This window comes from Lepidochelys kempii, chromosome 4 (genome assembly GCF_965140285.1).
Source record: "Lepidochelys kempii isolate rLepKem1 chromosome 4, rLepKem1.hap1, whole genome shotgun sequence".
Classification (NCBI taxonomy): domain Eukaryota; kingdom Metazoa; phylum Chordata; order Testudines; family Cheloniidae; genus Lepidochelys; species Lepidochelys kempii.
In genome coordinates, this window is record NC_136383.1 from 107810753 (window position 1) to 107834282 (window position 23530).

At 40.4% G+C, this 23530-nt stretch overlaps 1 protein-coding gene across 2 annotated transcripts in view; it reads left to right on the forward strand.

The window, feature by feature from the left end:
• ADGRA3 (adhesion G protein-coupled receptor A3) overlaps nt 1-14096 on the forward strand; it is a 120759-nt gene extending 106663 nt beyond the window's left edge. For both annotated transcript variants that reach the window (XM_073342384.2, XM_073342386.2), the window contains 2 exons: nt 8241-8336; nt 8516-14096. In XM_073342384.2, coding sequence (XP_073198485.1) covers nt 8241-8336; nt 8516-9758 — 1339 coding nt within the window. In that variant the 3' untranslated portion in view covers nt 9759-14096. The remainder of the gene's footprint in view (nt 1-8240; nt 8337-8515) is intronic.
• Nucleotides 14097-23530: the final 9434 nt, after the last annotated feature.

Sequence of the window (23530 nt, forward strand, 5' to 3'; positions counted from 1 at the left end):
GGTTCTGAAGCAGTCTGTAGAGAGTCAGCGTATGTCTATGCAGGAGCTGAAAAGTGTAATTTCCAGCTCAGATAGACATACCTGTACTAGCTCTGATTGAACCAGCTTGTTAACATAAGAATGGCCAAACTGAGTCAGACCAAAGTTCCATCCAGCCCAGTATCCTGTCTACCGACAGTGGCCAATGCCAGGTGCCCCAGAGCGAGTGAACCTAACAGATAATGATCAAGTGATCTCTCTCCTGCCATCCATCTCCACCCTCTGACAAACAGAATCTAGGGACAGCATTCCTTACCCGTCCTGGCTAATAGCCATTAATGGACTTCCCTCCATGAATTTATCTAGTTCTCTTTTAAACCCTGTTGTAGTTTTAGCCTTCACAACCTCCTCAGGCAAGGAGTTCCACAGGTTGACTGTGCACTGAGTGAAGAAGAACTTCCTTTTATTTGTTTTAAACCTGCTGCCCATTAATTTAATTTGGTGGCCCCTAATTCTTATATTATGGGAACAAGTAAATAACTTTTCCTTATACACTTTCTCCACACCACTCATGATTTTATATACCTCTATCATATTCTCCCTTAGTCTCCTCTTTTCCAAGCTGAAAAGTCCTAGCCTCTTTAATCTCTCCTCATATGGACCTGTTCCAAACCCCTAATCATTTTAGTTGCCCTTTTCTGAACCTTTTCCAATGCCAGTATATCTTTTTTGAGATGAGGGGACCACATCTGTGTGCAGTATTCGAGATGTGGGCATACCATGGATTTACATAAGGGCAATAAGATATTCTCCATCTTATTTTCTGTCCCTTTTTTAATGATTCCTAACATCCCGTTTGCTTTTTTGACTGCCTCTACACATTGCATGGACGTCTTCAGAGAACTATCCACGATGACTCCAAGATCTTTCTCCTGATTAGTTGTAGCTAAATTAGCCCCCATCATATTGTATGTATAGTAGGGGTTATTTTTTCCAGTGTGCATCACTTTACATTCATCTACATTAAATTTCATTTGCCATTTTGTTGCCCAATCACTTAATTTTATGAGATCTTTTTGAAGTTCTTCACAGTCTGCTTTGATCTTAACTATCTTGAGCAGTTTAGTATCATCTGCAAACTTTGCCACCTCACTGTTTACCCCTTTCTCCAGATCATTTATGAATAAGTTGAATAGGATTGATCCTTGAACTGACCCTTGGGGAAAACCACTAGTTACCCCTCTCCATTCTGAAAATTTACCATTTATTCCTACCCTTTGTTCTGTGTCTTTTAACCAGTTCTCAGTCCATGAAAGGATCTTCCCTCTTATCCCAACTTCCCTCTGGATCCCCCTTGTCCACATGTCTGTTTGACCCCCTCAAAGAACTCTAATAGATTAGTAAGACGTGATCTCCCTTTACAGAAACCATGTTGACTTTTGCACAACAATTTATGTTCTTCTATGTGTCTGACAATTTTATTCTTTACGATTGTTTCAACTAATTTACCCGGTACTGACGTTAGACTTACCAGTCTGTAATTGCCAGGATCACCTCTAGAGCCCTTCTTAAATATTGGTGTTACACTAGCTATCTTCCAGTCATTGGGTACAGTAGCTGATTTAAAGGACAGGTTACAAACCATAGTTAATAGTTCCACAATTTCACATTTGAGTTCTTTCAGAACTCTTGGGTGAATGCCATCTGGTCCCGGTGACTTGTTACTGTTAAGTTTCTCAATTAATTCCAAAACCACCTCTTGTGACACTTCAATCTGTGACAATTCCTTAGATTTGTCACCTACAAAAGATGGCTTAAGTTTGGGAATCTCCCTAACATCCTTAGCTGCGAAGACTGAAGCAAAGAATTCATTTAATTTCTCGTCTTTAAGTGCTCCTTTTGTATCTCGATCGTCCAGGGGCCCCACTGGTTGTTTAGCAGACTTCCTGCTTCTGATGTACTAAAAAACATGTTGTTATTACCTTTTGAGTTTTTGGCTAGTTGTTCTTCAAACTCCTTTTTGCCTTTTCTTATTACATTTAATTTGGCAGTGTTTATGCTCCTTTCTATTTACCTCACTAGGATTTGACTTCCACTTTTTAAAAGATACTTTTTTATCTCTACTGCTTCTTTTACATGGTTGTTAAGTCACGGTGGCTCTTTTTTACTTCTTTTACTGTGTTTTTTAATTTGGGGTATACATTTAAGTTGAGCCTCTATTATGGTGTCTTCGAAAAGTGTTCATGTAGCTTGCAGGGATTTCACTCTAGTCACTGTACCTTTTAATTTCTGTTTAACTAACCTCCTCATTTTTGCATAGTTCCCCTTTCTGAAATTAAATTCCACGGTGTTGGGCTGTTGAGGTGTTCTTCCCACCACAGGAATGTTATTATATTATGGTCACTATTTCCAAGCGGTCCTGTTATAGTTAAAAATGGAAAGTGTAACATTGATGGCACAAGTGATAGGAGGGACTAGCTGTCCAAGGTTGTACCTAGGGTTTCACATAGAATTATATGCTGTATGGCCAGTCCATCGTACTGCTCATGCAACCACTGCTATATGTGCATGCTAGTTTGATTAGAGCTAGTGTGGGTATGTCTGTCTACCTGAACTGGAATTCTCACCTAGCTCCAGTTTAGACATACCTTCAGGATTCATTCAATTTACTCCTTGGGATGCGATTTGAAAGCTTCTGTGGAGGCTGATAGAAAGGTAGGTTCTCTTGGACTGTATGATACAGCCCTAGCATAGGCTTGGAGGAATTTGTTGTTTCATCTTGTCTGTATCTGTCTTCCATTTTTTCCTCCTGTTTGTGCTTGTTTCCATCCCTCTCTTCATCTGTTGCAGGATCTCAAAAACTACTTTACCTTTCATTTATTTCTATCTGTTATGCACCCTAATACCAAATAATTTCATACAGATTATTATATTACTAATTTTTTTCAGAAAAAGTGCAATTACAGTTGTTATGGAGATTGTCAGTCTTCAGTACAGGAATGGCAAAAGAGTTTAAAAATAAATTTATTCCTCCAACAGAAAGTGGAGCTTATATTTTATGGTTATCACAATGGAAAGCAAAGAAGGTCTCATGGTTAAAACTGCATTATCAAGACTAACGGAGGAATTGGTAGTGACTCTCAAAAAGTGATCATGAATAGATAGATTGATCATGATAGACTTCATGATTCTTAGGAAAGGAAGGAAATGAGTGAGAGTAGCAAAATGACAATGGTATTCAAAAAAAGCCAACTTAAATGGATTCAGAGAACTGGTAGGTCAAATCCCATGAGAAGAAAATATAAGAGAAAAAGGAGAGGTGGTAGTTTCTCAGAGACATTATTAAAGATACAACAGCAAACTATCCTGATGTGAGGGAAAGATAGGAAGAATAGTAAGAGGCCAATATGGCTCCATCAGGAATTCTTTAATTACCTGAAAATCAAAGCTATAAAAAGTGGAAACATGAACAAATTGCTAAAGATGAGTGCAACAGAATAGCACAAGGAAAAATCAAATGCACATATACAAAATGTAGAATAACTGGCTAGGCATTAGTACTGCTGAAAAGGATCTCAGGGTTGTAGTGGATCACAACTTGAATGTGAGTCAGCAATTGGTGAAGTTGTGAAGAAAAGCTAATATTCTGAGGTATATTAACACGAGAGCTGATGGGGCATGTTACATATTGAGAAAAGAGGGGGTGGTGGGTCATGTTAAAAGCTGTTATAAAGAGGACGGTGGTCAGTTGTTCTCCATGTCCACAAAGGTAGGACAAGAAGTAAATCGGTTTGATCTTCAGCAAGAGAGCTCTAGGTTAGCTGTTAGGGAAAACTTTCTAACTATAAGGATAGCTGAGCACTGGAATAAGCTTCCAAAGGAGGTTGTGGAATCCCCATCATTGGAGGTTTTTAAGAACAGGTAAGACAAACACCTGTCAGGGATGGTCTAGATTTACTTGGTCCTGCCTCAGATCAGGGGGGCTGGACTAGATGACCTCTTGAGTTTCCTTTCAGCCCTACATTTATGTGATACTATATGTACCAATAACCATCTGGCCACCTTACTTCTTGTTTGTTCCTTTTCCATATCACTCCATCTTTCTGTTTTAGATTGCAGGCTCTTCAGGTTAGGAACTATGCTGCCTTTTCTGGTTTTTTTTTAAAACATATTTAAGGTGCAACTAGTGTGGCATGGGATTGGGAGTCAGTCCCAAATATAATCCTTCCTCTGCTGCTGCTGGCTTAGTATGACATGAGGTGACTTAACCTCTCTGTCCATACCACCAAGAGTCCTCATCACTTAAAGACTAGTGTTTGGATATCTGAAGTTAGGTACTTAAATCCATACTTAGGCAACGAAATAAGTGGCCTGATTTTTAGAAATGCTGAGCACCCTAAACTTCTGTTGACTTCAGTCAGAGGAGGCATTCAGCACCTTTGAAAATCACTCTGCTAATTTACATCCTGAAAAACAAACTTAAGGAGCTAATTTTGATAATTTTAGCCATAATGTCTTTTCAGTTTCCCTGTCTATAAATTGGGAATAATACCGAACTACCAGGAACGTTGTGAGGAGCAATTAGCTAATGTTTGTGAAGCCTCTAGTACCATAATATCTAAAAGCTGTGCTTATCAACTTACTTAGCACTCAGAATATCCTCATTTGATCTAATTGGTCTCCTGGCTCAGGAATTTTCACGCTTTTTCCCTTTTATCACCTCCTCCTCTCCTTTCTATCTTTTTTTTTTATTATCCTCTGATGACTCCTCCTTCCTTTTACTCTGTGTCCCTGTGAGACTCTTACTATGGTGGTGTTTTAGGGTGTGTTGGAAGAGGTGAATATACTCAGCTCACTTTTTGAGCTGAATATACTCAGTGTTGGGTTCGTTCTGATGTCCTCTGGCAAGCTAGTCGATGACCCACTGTTATGGACGCTCTGTCCCCAGCAAGTCAGTCAGTAAGACCCCTTTTGTCATGCATCTGCCTTAGAGGGCTACAGGTGGTGAGGCAGTCACTGAAATAACAAGGAACACCAACCCATTTACGGTCATGTAATGTAGAAACAGGACTTTGCTTTGGGCCAAATTCAAACAGGGAGCCAGTGGATTACACTTAGCAACAGAGTTGCCCTTTGTTGCTTAAGAGTTAGTGTTAATATAGGCTATGAGCCCCTTGTCTATGCCTGTTCTCTTGTCAGCTGCCCTAGTTCCCCCCCATCCTCTGTTCCATCCTGTTTCTTTGAGCCCCTCCAACTCCTTCCCAGCTCCTTCAAGTCCCCCCTGCACACACATACATGCGTGCTGTCCCCAGAGCTCCCTGAACACTTTCACCAAAATTTTGTTTTGTGAAACAAGCTGCTGCTGTGTCTGAGATCTTCCTCCTTTTCTGAAGAACAGGACTTCTCCAAAACTGCAAATGCTTGAGAATTCATATACAATAATATCTCTTTCCTTGTCCGATATGGGTGATCTGCCAGTAACAAACTTAACACAGTACCTAAGCAAAAGGATGAAAGATTAACAACCTTCACCAGGTTGATAGCTTACTGCCTTGTCTCTCTGCACTCTGCTGCTGGCTTCTGTGACAACTCCTCCTGGGCCTGACTCACTGAAATGACTTACCCTTTCTCTTCCCAGTCTGAGGGAGAAGCCATCAATTGTTAGCAGGTGAAGGCAGGTTATATCACGAGGGAAACCTTGAGATTGAGGGTAATGATTTCACCAAAGCCCCAATCTGCCAGCTAGCTACCTGTGACTGACCTTACTTTTCTCAGTAAAGCACCGTCTAAAGTTTCCAAAATCCTGGGAATGTATCTGATTTTCAGGTAGATGATACCTGGATATTAGAGAGGTGATTAAGAAAAAGCAGAAAGCCTACAAGGAGTGGAAGATGGGAGGGATTAGCAAGGAAAGCTACCTTATTGAGGTCAGAACGTGTAGGGATAAAGTGAGAAAGGCCAAAAGCCATGTAGAGTTGGACCTTGCGAAGGGAATTAAAACCAATAGTAAAAGGTTCTATAGCCATATAAATAAGAAGAAAACAAGAAAGAAGAAGTGGGACCGCTATACACTGAGGATGGAGTGGAGGTTAAGGATAGTCTAGGCATGGTCAATATCTAAAGAAATACTTTGCCTCAGTCTTTAATGAGGCTAATGAGGAGTTTAAGGATAATGGTAGGACGACAAATGGGAATGAGGATGTGGAGGTAGATATTACCACATCTGAGGTAGAAGCCAAACTTGAACAGTTTAATGGGACTAATTCGGGGGAGCCCAGATAATCTTCATCCAAGAATATTAAAGGAACTGGCACATGAAATTGCAAACCCATTAGCAAAAATTTTTAATGAATCTGTAACCTCAGGGGTTGTACCATATGCCTGGAGGATTGCTAACATAGTGCCTATTTTTAAGTTAGGGGGGAGGGGAGAAGTGATCCGAGTAACTACAGGCCTGTTAGTTTGACATCTGTAGTATGTAAGGTCTTGGAAAAAATCTTGAAGGAGAAAGTAGTTAAGGACATTGAGGTCAATGGTAATTGGGACAAAATACAACATGGGTTAACAAAAGGTAGATCATGTCAAACCAACCTGGTCTCCTTCTTTGAGAAAGTAACAGATTTTTTAGACAAAGGAAATGCAATGAATCTAATTTACCTCTATTTCAGTAAGGCATTTGATACAGTTCCACATGGGAAATTATTAGCTAAATTGGAAAAGATGGGGATCAATATGAAAATTGAAAGGTGAATAAGGAACTGGTTAAAGGGGAGATTACAACGGGTCACACTGAAAGGTGAACTGTCAGGCTGGAAGGAGGTTACTAGTGGAGTTCCTCAGGAATCAGTTTTGGGACCAATCTTATTTAATCTTTTTATTACTGACCTTGGCACAAAAAGCGGGAATATGCTAGTAAAGTTTGCGGATGACACAAAGCTGGGAGGTATTGCCAATACAGAGGAGGACTGGGATATCATACAGGAAGATCTGGATAACCTTGTAAAATGGAGTAATAGCAATAGGATGAAATTTAATAGTGAAAAGTGCAAGGTCATGTATTTAGGGATAAATAACAAGAATTTTTGTTATAAATTGGGGACGCATCACTTGGAAGTAACAGAGGAGGCAAAGGACCTCGGAGTATTGGTTGATCACAGGATGACTAGGAGCCACCAATGTGATAGGGCTGTGAAAAAATCTAACGCAGTCTTGGGATGTATCAGGCGAGGTATTTCCAGTAGAGATAAGGAGGTGTTCAGTACCATTATACAAGGCACTGGTGAGACCTCATCTGGAATATTGTGTGTAGTTCTGGTCTCCCATGTTTAAGAAACATGAATTCAAACTGGAACAGGTACAGAGAAGGGCTACTAGGATGATCCGAGGAATGGAAAACCTGTCTTATGAAAGGAGACTCAAGGAGCTTGGCTTGTTTAGCCTAACCAAAAGAAGGCTGAGAGGAGATATGATTGCTCTCTATAAATATCAGATGGATAAATACCACGGAGGGAGAAGAATTATTTAAGCTCGGTACCTATGTGGACACAAGAACAAACGGATATAAACTGGCCATCAGGAAGTTTAGACTTGAAATTAGATGAAGGTTTCTAACCATAAGAGGAGTGATGTTCTGGAACAGCCTTCCAAGTGGAGCAGTGGGATAAAAGACATATCTAGCTTCAAGACTAAGCTTGATAAGTTTATGGAGGGGATGGTATGATGGGATAGCCTAATTTTGGCAATTAATTGATCTTTGACTATTAGCGGTAGATAAGCCCAATGGCCTGTGATGGGATGTCAGATGGGGTGGGATCTGAGTTACTACAGAGAATTCTTTCCTGGGTGTCTGGCTGGTGAGTCTTGCCCACATGCTCAGGGTTTAGCTGATCGCCATATTTGGGGTCGGGAAGGAATTTTCCTCCAAGGCAGATTGGCAGAGGCCCTGTGGGTTTTTTGCCTTTCTCTGCAGTGTGGGGCATGGGTCACTTGCTGGAAGATTCTGTAGATCTTGAAGTCTTTAAACCACAATTTGAGGACTTAAATAGCTCAGACATAGGTTAGAGGTTTGTTACAGGAGTGGGTGGGTGAGATTCTGTGGCTTGCATTGTGCAGGAGGTCAGACTAGACAGTCATAATGGTCCCTTCTGACCTTAAAATCTATGATTCTATGATTAGCCTTTTCTTTTCTTTTTAGCTCATGGTGGCTAAATAAAGTCTCTTTAAACTGCTGGAAGAACCATTAATAACTGTCCTATTTTTAGATTCTACCTTATTGGCGGAGGAATCCCTATCATAGTTTGTGGGATAACGGCAGCAGCTAACATCAGGAACTACGGCAGCAGGCCTAATGCACCATAGTGAGTATTGGATATTTGACAGCTTTGTAATAAATTGTTATGATTTTTGGTTGTCATTTTTTGGAAGATATGCCACATAGCCAAGACTTATTTCAACAGTTCAAAATGATACTTAAATATTGTGAGTTCTGAGAGGTCATCTGTCTTGATGTGCTATCTTTTTTTGTGTTTTTTTCCAGTTGCTGGATGACATGGGAACCTAGCTTAGGAGCCTTTTATGGACCAGCTAGCTTCATAGTTTTCATAAACTGCATGTATTTTCTCAGCATCTTTATACAATTGAAACGACACCCTGAACGCAAATTTGAACTTAAAGAGCCAGCTGAGGAACAGCAGCGTTTAGCAACCAGTGAACATGGGGACCTGAATCATCAGGATTCGGTGTCAGTCTCACTGGTTTCCACATCAGCTTTGGAGAATGAGCACAGTTTTCAAGCTCAGCTTCTGGGAGCAAGCCTCGCTTTGTTTTTGTATGTTGCTTTGTGGATTTTCGGGGCCTTGGCAGTTTCTCTGTATTATCCCATGGACTTGATTGTTAGTTGCTTTTTTGGGATCACATGTTTAAGCCTTAGTGCCTTTCTTATGATGCATCATTGTGTTAATAGGGAAGATGTCAGGCATGCTTGGATAACAGCCTGCTGTCCTGGAAGGAGCACATACTCAGTGCAAGTTAATGTTCAGCCCTCCAATTCCAGTGGGACTAATGGAGAGACTCCTAAGTGTACCAACAGCAGTGCGGAATCTTCGTGCACTAATAAGAGTGCATCAAGCCTAAAAAATTCTTCTCAAGGTTGTAAACTAACCAACATACAGGCTGCAGCAGCTCAATGCCATCCTAATTCTTTACCACTGAACACAGGTCCTCAGCTTGATAACAGTCTGACTGAGCATTCAGTAGACAATGACATCAAAATGCATGTGGCTCCATTAGAGATTCAGTTTCGAACAAATGGACACCAAAGCCGGCATCATAAAAACAGAAGTAAGGGACATCGCACAAGTAGGCTTACAGTGTTGAGGGAGTATGCATACGATGTCCCCACCAGTGTGGAAGGAAGTGTACAAAATGGCTTATCTAAAAATCGACAAAGCAACAGTGAAGGACATTCAAGGAGTCGAAGAGCCTATTTAGCATACAGAGAACGCCAATATAACCAGTCCCAACAAGATAGCAGTGATGCTTGCAGTACACTTCCGAAAAGCAATAAAAATAGTGAAAAACCCATTGCTACAAACAACAAAAAGGATGTTCTGAGGAAACCAATAGTAGTTGAACTTGAAAGCCAGCAAAAATCATATGGCTTAAATTTAGCCATTCAGAATGGACAACTTAAAGGCAGTGGACAGGATGGACCCTTGCTCACTGCAGATAGCACTGGCAATATTAGGACTGGGTTATGGAAACATGAAACTACTGTGTAGCAATATTGTACTACTTCATGAGAAAAATTCATGTGAACTGTGATTCACACATTCCCTAAAGCTATTAACGCTTTTAAAAACTGTTTACAAACAATTGGTACTTCATGCAAGGAGGAGAAAAGAGAATCTGCCGTGCAAAGTGTTTTATACATTTTGGGAGTATCTTTGGTGTTTTTTACAAAGAAACTTTTTCTCTTTTGTGAATATTTTTTTTTTTTTAAGCATCAGGTCCAGTGTTGAGATGCAGACCAGAACTTTTTAAGAAATTCTTACAGATAGCCCCCCAGATGTGTCCACAGCACATTTCAAGTGTGTATTAAAATGTGTATTAAAGAGTATTTTCCCAGCAAGCATTATGTAATGTGCAAGTTTGTTTTGTCAAGATTACTAGATATAGTGTGTCTTTTTGGATTTACTACTTAATTTTAATGTCTGGGAATTTTACCACAGCTTTTAGTTGCTTAAAAAAAACCAAAACAAAAAAAAACAGTTTCTAAAAGTGCCGATATTTCACATGTAATGCAGCTGGTTGCATTAATCCTGAAGTTTGAATGAAACAGAGAAACGAAATTTTTAAAAATAAAAGATTTGTGATTTAAAGACAATTCTGTTGAAATTCTAAGCTCACTTTTGTAAGTGATATATAAATTTGTCATGTTTTCATGTAGTAAAAGTGAATTATGTAGTAAATGTATAATTATATGTTTCCTTAATGTTTCTAGCTGATATTGGCCAGCTGATATCTGTACATAGCACAGTCCCTAATTCATTGGCCTTCCATCTCCTCAAGCTATTATGTTCATTTGTAAATTGTAGTAATTCTAGATGTTATCATTTCTATAATCTGAACCAGGAGTGCTCATCACCCACGGCTAGATTTCAAAAGAGCTCAGCATCTCCTGTTGAAAACACATTCTATTGTCATCTTGTGAAAAAGTGATAGCAATATCTCAGTAAACAGTTACCACTTAGATGCTCCAATTTTGATTTTTATACCAGTGGGAGAGCAGAATCAGGGCCTTTGAGTTCACCTGTCCCTCAAATGTTGACTGGTAGTCCCCTGCAGTTTAGTTGATGTCACTGAAATCTCCAGTCACTAGTTTCCTTTCAGAGCATTTTAATTTAATATTAAGAAGCAGCTGTGTAAAAAAATAGTTGCTTCTTCTTTATTTGACATTACTAACTTACATGAAAGTTAGTAAACCATGAAATGGCCTTTATAGTGTCATCAAATTGACAGGAACTAAGAACAAAGTGGGGAGAAATGACAGCTGGATGAAAATGACATTTTTAATTCAATTATACTCATCTGGGCAGCAATTTCAAAAATATTTGAATCACCACAATGATGCACAGTTAATTTTAAAAAGTTAAACTGCATATTTTTCAGAATATGGTGCAAAGTGGAATATGAAAGAGAGGCCAGATAGTGTTAATAGGTATATATTTAGTTTCCTGTATTTCACTCTGTTTATATTGATTATATCTCAACAATCATTCTATATTTTGGTAGTTTGTGGGGACTGGAAGACAGTATAATGTTTCAGTCTGTGAAGCTTATTCTTTTGCTGCTTTGAAGAGTTTGTAGCTGTATATGCAAAGTGTCATTTGTGATTTATTACTTGTTGGTTGTTGATCCAGTATCTAAAGCTTTTTGTATTCATACGTTAGCAGATTTTTTTGGATGTTGTACAGTACTAGCATATAATTGGGGAAAGCACTCACCTCTTGAGCACCTTCTGCTGCTGCATGTGGTACTGCAGGCCTCTTCCTGCTTCTGGTGCCACCTGACTGTTGTCAGCCTCACTTGGCGGGTCTTCAGCACTCCGGCCAAGTCACAAAGTCCAAAAGAACCCCTTCTGAGGTAGTAAAGAAGCCAATAAATGAAGTCTCTCTGCCCTCACTAGGGTCTTTGGTCCTGCTGTGGACCATTTAAATTCAACCCTTCACTCAGGCTTCCAAACAAGCCTGTCCCCTCTCGGGATTTACACTACTTCACCTTTGACCAGTGTGGGAGCCCGGGCTCGCTTGCTACTATGTGTTCCAACCCCAGGACCCTGTAAATAGCAGCCACTCACTTGAATTCATTTGTTACTGGGCCTCTTCCCACCTGCCCCCTTTATCTTAATCCCTTACCTTAAGGTTAAAGATCTTGTGTTCTTGCTCTCCCAACTAAACTTTGGTTGTCCCTTGAGCTCCTTTGGCCAGAGAGGAGCACCCTTCCTTGCTCCTCTGGTCCAATCCAGGAACTGACCTGCTAAGGCCTTGCATCTACTTTTATCTAAGCCTGCTTGGTTGCTTCAGTGCAGCCTTTCTCGGCAGGCCTGGAGGACCCATCTTCACAGCTCCTTTCCGGGGGCAGGGTGTAGTAGGACCGTGGGGCCTCCAGCAGGGAAAAACAAAGGGCTTGGTACACTTGGGGCTTGTCTACACTGGCAAGTTTTGTCGCCAAAAACTGTCTTTTGGTGACAAAACAGCATGAACGTATACACTACAATGGGACTTTTGTCGCGAAAAACGCCCAGTTTTGGCGAAAAGAAACTTCCACCCCTGTCTTTTCCCCTCACTTTACTGTTGTAAACAGTACAGCGTAGACACTGCTGATTGTTTTGTCGACAGAACTGGTTTCCGCCAGTATCCCACAATGCCTGCCCTGATTGCTCTGCTCAGTGGTTTGATCTCTGCTGCCCTGCAGGCATGCGCCCCTTCCCTTTCAAAGCTCCATGAAGTAGCTGTGCTGCTCCGTTCGGGGAACAAAGAGCAAATCATTGGAATGCTCCTGTTCTGCCCGGCACTAGGAACACAGCAGCAGGCAGACGGCTGCTGCACGGGGAGGGGGACAGACTGCTGTGCTGTTTTGCCATTCCTCAACACCGAGAGCTCCCAAAGCTCCTCATGATGCTGATCTCGGCAGCTGAAGGGGCTGTGGGAGAACTCAGAGAGAATCCCAAGATGCACAGCGATCAGCTCTTCCTTCCCACAACATTGCACTGTGGGATACATACCCACGGTACATTGCTCACCCTGTCGATAATGGTGTCCCCAATATGGACATGATCTGTTGACAGAGGGAGCAAGTGTGAGCACCCTTTGGCAACTTTTGTTTTGTCGACTTTTGGGTGTCGACAGAAGTTTTGTCAACAAAACTTGGTAGTGTAGACAAGCCCTCAGTCATATAGCGTCATAACTACTTTCAAGTTGCAATGTAAATATGCTCCCTGAGTGGTGAACTGCAATTCATAACTTGTCAGAATCCCTTGATGTATTTATTTATTTATTTATTTATTTTTAACATTTCAAAGTTGTATCTGGAGGAGTGACAAATTAATTGGTCTGAAATGTCTAAGGTATTATACATGTTTCTCCATTAATATCCTATATGCATCTCCATTAATATCCTGAGACAATATCAATATTAAGATGGAATTATAGTTGAGAATATATGTTAGTAATTTAGTGTAAAATATATTTTGGAAATATTAAAATTATCCCAAAAGCAAGAATTTTCAACCCAGGAAATTCAGAGTTGGAGTTAATCTTAAAAGAACTCTAAACCTGTTACATATAGAAGTGCATGGCTAGTGCCTCCAAACAATATTAACTTTGCACTGTAGTGACCCCAGATGATAACCCATTATTATAATTCTGAACCATGATTTTAGTGATTGTGGTCCCAGATTAGGTTGGTCTGTTTTGTTTTTTACCCCACTACACTATCACTACAAGGCAGCATTAAAATTATGTGGGCTCCCTAACTGTGCATTCTCAAACTTCAATGTGTTAAGATTTCTTTTAAGTAATTTAAACTCTGAATTGTGTGGGTTATAACAATTGACTTGGCCATAATTATAACATCTTTGTAATGTATTTTATGATGTGTACTTCAGCCGTAACTCATTCTTAATGTAGTTTTTGTCTGAGAATTCCTGTAGGTTTTGGGGGTTTTTTAAATTGCAAAATGGATACATGAACACTAAATAAGAAATGGAAAGAAAATGTTACTATGTGATATTTAATATTTTTGAATTATTAGAAATATAAACCTTGTTTTATTTTTATTTTAACTTTTTATAGCCAGATTCACTGGTATACTGTAATGGCCACCCGACTCCTGAGCAGCACACACCATCCAAAGCATAATGGTCAATTCAGTGGGATTTACAGCTGCTTTGTTTCACCAGAGCAATGCAAGGCAGCAAGAGTGTAAACTCCAGCTTTCTCCTGCTTTTTGCACCCCCTACATTCCTTTGCATACAACATTCCCTACTCCTGGGGGAATTCTGCACCAAAAAATCCAAAATTCTGCATGTTTTATTTGTCAAAATAATGCAATATAATCCTACCAGTTTCACTTATTTTGGTAATTTATTTAAACTACCATACTGAAAAAAATATCACAATAACTGTTCAGCATTTCCTAAACACGTGAAAGTTAAGTTACAAATACTTGGTAACCAATACCCTGCATTCCAGTTATAATCCTGGATTTTCATTTAAATTACAGTACTTTTATTTTGGTGTTCTGTAAAGTAGAATGTTTTAAATGGCTCAGACTTTCACACATGAAAGTCATACAGTTTTGCTAATCATTGTCCTGCATTTTTTTAATGGGTAAGTAAAATAGATCCTGAGCTATAATCTAACCCCATTATGCCTCTCTGGCACAGGAAAAAAAGCGAGAAAGCACATAGACCTTCTTAGCTGAGGATTCCATTACTGTCATTTACAAGAAGGCTCCTTTACACCTCTCTGGCAAGGTAAAGGAGCCTTAATTGACTAAGAATGGGAACAATTAAGTAACAATGAGAGCATTAGCAGCCTGCCTCAGTTGTTACATTTCTGCTCTGCCTCAGGGAGGGAGCCTGCTTCCCACACCCCTATGCCTCCAAGCCTGGGATGCAGCAACAGCAATGCTGGGAGAGGGACAAAGTGAGTCTTTCTCACTTGTTCGCACACAGGCAGGCATTCAGCCCCACCCCCTTAACATCTCTCCACCTATGCCCAATGTCCTTTCTGCCCCCCTCAGTGATCTGCTCTCTGCTGCCCGCTGCTCCCAGCAGACATGCCGGAGCTGCTGGGGAAGGGACATGTGTTCCCCACAGATTTCTTTGCTCCCCCATTTTTCTGTGAGGGAGCCAAGAAGTCTGCAGAAGGTATGAATTCTGCACCCCCATGGGGGCACAGAATTTCCCCAGGAGTAATTCCTTTGTGTACACACCCAACTTCCTCCCCTCTGTATCTGTTGGACCCACACATGCGCCCTGAATGACCTTGCACTCCTTCCCTCCCACAAGGGTATAAAATGCAGAGCAGCCCCAGTTGCCAAGCAGTTCCTTCTTACTGTCTGTGGCAGCGAGATGGAGTTACACAATGTACTTCTGCATCCCCATAGATGCTTAGATGAGGTTTGGGTTTTTCGAGTTAGTTTTCCTAATATTTCTTAGTTAAGTTTCTTTTTAAGCCCACTGGGGAAAAAATAGAAATAGGAATATAGACTTAGTAACAAAAAAAGGTTCGCTTGGTTCTGAGGTGCAAGTCTGATAGACTTTAAAACCTGCCATGCCTGTGAGACAGCTATGCATGTAAATAGGGGGCATACTAAATATCTCTTGTCTAGGGGAATCTCATCCCAGTCAAATATTCAATGTGTGTATTCTTTTCTAAGTACATGTAAAAACTTTGTGACATCTGTTGGAAAAATGTTTTTTTTTTAATGGCAAGATCAATGAAAAAGCATCTCTGACTCCTCCAAAACAATCTACTGCTGCCGCCTCAAAGCCTATCTCCTTTCAGTACTCTAGCTACAGGAGATGCTACTCTGGGAGCTCTGTGGTCTTCTGACACCAAGACATGCATCTGAGAAATGTTCCAAGCCTTCACTTCAGATCTCTTTGGGTTAGTAATTGACGCTTATTGTGCAAGGTTGGAAGCAGCAGAGACCTTCAGATGGGGCTCAGAATTGGTCACCGTCCTCAGTACCGGACAAGAAGTCTACTCTTCTGACTTGTCCAAGCCTGTTCCTCTGAAACCTGACCAGCATGAAGAGTCTTCAGAGGCTGCAGAGTCACATTCCCCAGTACAGTACTGCATGGTTACTCCTTGGCCACTGGTGATTACATCACTACCAGTGACCTTGATACTGTCTGCCTCACAGACCGCATCTTGATAGGAAGCTTTTTTCTGCTGAGAAATCTGGATCATCATCGTGCACTAGATTGTCTTTGTCAGTACCACTGTTGTATGGATTTAGATGGAATGTATTGGTTCACGGTATTAACATAACTTAGTCATTGTCCAATATTCAGCAGTGTTAAGCAAGGTCTGGGGCTGGTATAGAGAGACCTTAACCTATGTAGTAGCATGGCAAACACACTATAAAATTAATGCCAAAGAAATGTATTAGATGTATTAAATGTATTAGAAATGTATTGATTGGAACACACAAAAGGAAATGAAAAGGAGTACTTGTGGCACCTTAGAGACTAACCAATTTATTTGAGCATGAGCTTTCGTGAGCTACAGCTCACTTCTGAGCTGTAGCTCACGAAAGCTCATGCTCAAATAAATTGGTTAGTCTCTAAGGTGCCACAAGTACTCCTTTTCTTTTTGCAAAAGCAGACTAACACGGCTGTTACTCTGAAACCTGTCATTACAAAAGGAAAAGAATCAAAATGAGATAAAGAGCATTGAAACTGAAATTAGTTGTTTATGCAAAAGTCTGTTAGATACCATGAATTGTTTCATAGCTCTCTACTTGCAGGATGCTTACTACCATGCGTCAATCCATCCAGGTTACAGGAAGCACCTATGTTTTATTGTCAATGCCTTCATTACCAACTCAGTCCTACCATTTGGTGCGTCCATGGCGTCACAAGTATTTACTAAATGCTTATTTGTGGTAACAGCTAACCTGAGGATACAAGGACTACACATATATACTTAACTTTAAATTCACGATTGGTTGATTCAAGGTCACTTATCACAGCAGGTCTTCAAAGACGTTCACATAATTCTCCTGCAGTTTTCCTGGCTAAGCCTCAGAATCAGTTGCAACAAATACACTCTCACCTCTACTTTACTGATAGAGCTTATAGGAGTGATGTTGGACTCTCGGTCAACAAGAGCGTATCTTCCTCAAGGAAGGCTTTGTATGGTGAATCATCACATTTGATATCTTTCAGAATGAAGAACCTCTGTGGAAAATCTGCCTCAGCTTGCTGGGTAACATGACAGGCTGTACTTACATGTTTTTGTCCTATTCAGGAATGGTTGAGATCAGTTTACACAGCATGGACCTACCTGTAGAAGTTCCTTTCAAAGTACTGACTTCCCTGGTTTGATGTACACACCCTTGAAACATCTGCCAAGGTATTGTTTCACTTGCCACCCTATTCACTAGGAGAGTGTTGAAGCTCTGGAATGGCTTACGTAGGGAGGTGGTGGAATCTCCATCCTTAGAGGTTTTTAAGGCCCAGCTTCGCAGAGCCTTGGCTGGGATGGTTTAGTGGGTGTTGGTCCTGCTTTGAGCAGGGGATTGGACTAGATGACCTCCTAAGGTCTCTTCCAACCCTAATATTCTGTGATTCTATGATTTAAAAAAGTTTTGTGGCTGATGAATCCAAACCAAGCTAGGGTGTCCATTTAGACAATCTTCACATTCAGGGCCTGTGGTCCTAGGCAGAGTCTGCTGCATGTCACACCTCCAGGTTGTTTCTACTCCCTCTCCTGGGCATTTCCTCCCAATACTACAACAATGCACTGTATACACAGACGAGGGAGAGAGATCTTTCCCTTTATGTCAGGAAGCAATATATCTATAGGACAGGTGCTTCGTTTATCAAATCAACTTCCTAGTCTTTCACTTACTGGGTTCCTAGAATATCTTGGCAGATCAGCTTATCAGGAAGGGCTTCACTCATGAAGAACTCAGACTAGATAAGATATTTCTAAAATAAGAGGTCCCTACCATGGACCTGTTCGCTGCCAATGTGAACACTGTGTCCCATGGTTTGCTTCAGAGGAGAAGTGAGGCCACACTGTCTTACGGATGTTTTTCTCATCTGGTGGGGAAAGGATCTGCTATATGCTTCCCTCCTGCCCATTCCACTAATTCCCCGAGTTCTTAGATGTCAGAACGAGGCCCAGATGATGATGATGGTACCAGCCTGGACATGTCAATTTTTGCATTCCAGCCTCATGCACACATCAGCCTGACCATCTCTTCTACTTCCAGACATTTCTCAGAACCAAGGCCTAGTATTGCATCCAGGCCTGATGTATTTACATCTACTGATGAGGTGGCTAGTTAGTTATGTTGACAAGAGGTTTTCATTCAAATTACAACAGCTTGTACAAGACTGACATATAAAGTCAAGCGGAAGCAATTTTTTTGTGACCCATTCAAAGGCACCTTCAAGGCATTGGAATCTTCTGTTCCAATTATCTTGGACTATTTATTGCCTTTGAACACTCAGGACTTTCAATCAGTTCTAGACAGTATCTGCATATTGTCAGTTGAAGACCATGCCCTCACCCATCCCATTGTATCTAGATTTCTGAAAACTGACTCATGCATTTCCATTGGCTAAGGAGCCCTTTCCTACCTGGGACTTGAATGTGGTAGTTCTCTCTTTGGTGAATCCTCCTTTTAAATCTATGAAGTTATACTTATTCAATCACCTCTCTGTTAAAAAAGCATTTCCTTGGATTGTAGAGCGAGTGATATTCAGACCTTGATAGCACAGCCCTCATGCACTAGTCCACAAAGACAGTTACTCTTGGACCACACGTAAAATTTTTAATGAAAGTGGTTTTGGATTTTGACATAAATCAATTTTATATTTTTTCCCAAGCCTCATGACTCTCCAAGGGAGGCTAAGCTTCATTCACTTGTTCTTAGAGCTATGTCCTTTTACCTTTCTAGTATGAAGCCATTTCATAAATCACCCCAGGTTTTGTTGGTTTAGGGGTTTGGTTTGGTTTTGCGGTTATGTTATTGTTCTGGGGGTTTTGTGGCTTTTGGTGGTAAATCTTAGGGACAGGCTTCAAAAAGATTCTAAAAGTGGGTTTCAGACTGTATTAGGGTCTCTTATGCATCAAACTACCCCTTCTGTCTCAGATAAGGGTGCATTCTACAACTGCTCAGGAAACATCTGTAGCTTGACTTAGAGGGACTCCTTGTTTTTGTAATTTGTAGGGCAGCTACTTAGAGTTCAGTTCATATGTTTATCAGTCACTACTCCATTGTGGCAGGCTTGAGGTCAGATATTCAGTTTGACAGGACTGTCCTACAGTCATTATTTAGATAGGTGAGAGTCTGACTCAGCTTTCTAGGTCATATGGTAGTTATACATATGAGAATCCACGTGCAAGACTGTGCCTTCATCCTCATGTTACCCCAAAAACATAATGTGGGTACCCCCAGAATATCTAACCTGTTTACTTGTTATAACCAACCTGTTCTCATTAAGTGTGGGTGTCCAGGGTGGCTAAGGAAATACTTATAGGGGACAGATACAGCCGTCTGATAAATGATTGACACAAGCAGTGTTTCAAAACAAGGTACCTTTTATTGAACAATTTCTTGACACAACAATCTGAATACAAATCCTTTATAACAAGTTAAAGAGCACCTCAAGCCACATTGCCCTATAGTTTGAAATTATACTAAGGGATGCTTCCTGCTTCAGATGGCCAGTCTGTCACAGGTAGGTGACAGCAATTTTTAGATGTTCATTAGGTTTTACATATATAAATCCCTTTCACAATTTTTATTAACCCACATGTGCACATATATACTAACACTATACAATGGTATCTATAACTATAATCCTGGGTGGATTTTGGCAGCCTTAGTGTGCAATATAAGGAGTTTTGCAGCAGAGACAGGAGATTGCTCCCAGCTTGTGCCCCTGAGACAGGGAGTCAGAATTTTGTTTCAGAGTAACAGCCGTGTTAGTCTGTATTCGCAAAAAGAAAAGGAGGACTTGTGGCACCTTAGAGACTAACCAATTTATTTGAGCATGAGCTTTCGTGAGCTATAGCTCACTTCATCCGATGAAGTGAGCTGTCGAAAGCTCATGCTCAAATAAATTAGAATTTTGTTTATAAACAGAGTGATTAACAGGTGATTAAGATAAGAAAAGGCTGTTAGGATGTTTCCTAAAATTAAATGATCTGTTCTGAGCTTGGTGAACTGCAAAAAGTAAGCTGCCTAAATGATAGAAAGTAATTTATACATTTTTCTATAAATATTTCAATTGTTGTATTCAAGAGGTACTAACTAAGTTACTAACATCTTTCTTTGAGAAGATAACTGATATTTTTTAGACAAAAGAAATGCAGTAGATCTAATCTACCTGGATGTCATTAAGGCATTTGATACAGTTCCGCATGAGAAATTACTAGTTAAACTGGAGAAGATGAGGAATAATATGAGTAATGAAAGGTGGAAAAGGAACTGATTAAAGTGGAGACTGTAACAGGTCATACTGAAAGATGATCTGTCAGGCTGGAGGGAGGTTACTGTGGTTAGATTTTGATAGATGTTTGGCTGCGTGTGTGTGTTACTTCTGTGTGCTGCCACAGCCCAGCGCAGATAGCTGGCATGGCAGACCTCAAGCACGCTACCCAATGACCGAAGATCCATTAAGGGACGAAGACACCCAGCCAGATTTCTTGTCAATGAAGCACAGTACTAGTATCCCACAGATTCTATCAGACCACTAATACATGTATGCCCATAACAATGGATCAGCTCAGTGACTGGCAGGACTTTCAGTTCCTCCCTAGGCCTGGCAGACTCCCTCTGAGATACATCTTTATACCCCAATACAAACAAGTTAGTACTGCCCCCTGACATAGTTACTGTCATTACTGACCCCCTCACGTGGCTAGTTATCACCCATCTCCTTGTACGTGTTGGTTCGATCAAAACATCTCTATTACGTACTGTCATCCTGACTTTATCTTTCAGGAGGGATCAGTGTGTTCCTGTTATCCTTGGGGAATATTTTTGTACCATCCTTGATATCTGGATGTTCTGGTACCACTTGATATCGGGATGTGTTTGCATGAGCACTCTGTAACTAGCACTTCTTAGGAATGTGTATTTCTGCAATATCAGCCCTGTTCTTGCCAGGTTCTGTGAGCAGGTCCTACCTCAGACCAGGCCTCTTATACAAGGGCTTATGTCTCAGGCTCTCTTTCTACTACAGTTACTAGTGGAGTTCCTCAGGGATCAGTCTTGGGACCAATCTTATTTAACATTTTTATTACTGACCTTGGCACAAAAAGTGGGAGTGTGCTAATAAAATGTGCAGATGACACAAAGTTGAGAGGTATTACCAATATGGAGGAGAACTGCAATATCATACAAGAAGATCTGGATGACCTTGTAAACTGGAATAATAGAAACTGAATGACATTTAATAGTGCAAAGTGCAAGGTCATGCATTTAGGGACTAACAAGAATTTTTACTATAAGCTTGGGACGTATCAGTTGGAAGTGACAGAGCAGGAGAAAAACCTGGGTGTATCGGTTGATCACAGGATGTCTATGTCAGTGTGATGTGGCCGTGAAAAAAGGCTAACATGGTCCTGGGGTGCATCAGGCGAGGTATTTCCAGTAGACATAGGGAAGTGTTAGTACCATTTTACAAGGCCATGGGATTATTACTAAATGAATTCAAATAAGATTTCAGTTTCAGGCAGCCACACAAGGAAGGATGTTCTGAGTTAAAACTTGAAAAGCAGTATTTATCTTCTCACGAAACTGTGCTGCAGTACATATTAGCTTCTATCAAATGATCCTACAACCCTGGGTGGCAGCAATAAATACTATGTGGTTACATGTACATAGATTGTAGCCCAAAATACATCCTCCCAGGTGCATAGAATATTTTACATCTTCCATGTAGGATGTGGAAGACCTAGATTCAGGTCCTCTCTCTGCCTGATTTGCAGTAGGGACTTGAACCTGAGACTTCCACAGTCCCAGGCATGTACTTGACTATAACAGGGTTCTAAAAAGAACTAGGTATATTCATGGAGGATAGGTCCATCAATGGCTACTAGACAGGATGGGCAGGGATGGTATCCCTAGCCTCTTTTTGCCAGAAGCTGGGAATGGGCAACAAGGCATGGATCACTTGATGATTACCTGTTCTGTTCATTCCCTCTGGAGGACCTGGCATGGCCACTGTCAGAAGACAGGATACTGGGCTAGATGAACCTTTGGTCTGACCCAGTATGGCCATTCTTACATTATGTACCTTTAACCACTGGGCTATAGAGTCAGTCTTGCACTGTTTCTTTTGCTGGTGCTGTTTCACTCTGTATAAATAATTGAATATTAACTGTGCCAGCAAGAGAGACTGATTCTATGGTCCATTGACTAGGACACACACCTGGAACATGAGAGACCCAGGTTCTACTCTGTGCTCCGAATCAGGTAGAGCAGAACTTGAACCTGGGTCTCCACTATGCCAAGTAAGTGCTAACCTCCTGGCTGTTGTGGTGTAAGTCTTGCTCTCATGTCTTTTTGTAAAACAAAAAAGTTAAAATGTTTCATTTTCATTCTGCATTGGAATAAAAACAAATGTCATAATCTCAGTGTTTTCCCAAAACAAAGTTGTTTTTCCAGCAGACCTACTCAGTGCTTTGTAGTTCCAACCATAAGAGGAATTGCCTCAAGAGGCACCTTTGACAGTATTTTCCATATGGCCCCAAACCAGGATGTATCAGAAACCTTGAAGTATTTCTGACCCAGTTTCCAGGCCTAAGCTTTGCAGTGGATGAACTTCTGGATGTGTAATGGAAATTTTTGAAGTTCCATGTATTACTGAACCCAAGGAATTATGTGCCAAGACAATTGCACAATGTGTCATAGTGATTCAGTGCTTCACTTAGGACTAGAACCTAAAGACCCTCCAGGCCTACCTAATCCTTTGCTCTGACTACGTGTTCTTCTCAGATTATACACACACAAACCAAATGAAAAACGATACACATTTGTGTTTACTCTTCTTTAGCGGTATTTTAAGGACGCTTCTATTTTCATTGGTGTTACCAACTTGGCCCTGGATCTGCATTATCTTTATTTTGGGGCACCTGTATTCACTTTGGGTATTCCTTACTCCATAAATAGCCCCATAAATTTCAGTGGAACTACTTGTGGAATAAAGTACTACTCAAACTGAGTAAGGTGACCCTTTATTTGTAAAATGTTATATATAGATTAGTATTGAGATACATATTAATAGATCTTAGATCTTATTAAGCACTAACTTGTTCTTTTATTTTTTATATGTACATCTCTTTTGCTAAAACAAATCCAGAGTTGCAAACTAGGTCCAATATATATTCTTTGTTTGTTACTATAAAACACACTACCCAATAAAACCATGTTTAGTTTAGGAAACAAATCTGGCTGATCTATATTATCTTTATCTTCATTCCCAGATAAATAAGTGTTTTTGTTTATACTCTAATATATTTCTACTTTATAGTATATTTACTTTAACATATCTGTTGGTCAAAAACAAAGACGTTTTGAATGAACTGCTTCAGAATACCATACCCAATATACGTAAAGGTCTTCAAAATATATTTAAAGTGAAATGCATAGTCCCATTGTACTGAAGGCTGCAGGAATAGCTCTCCCTCAAAAAATCCTCTTGAGATAGTACTGGACACATAGCCTGATTTAATGTTTATTTGGCTTTTAATCTGTGATTCTGAAGTAATATGTCTAGAAAGTCATAATGACTAGC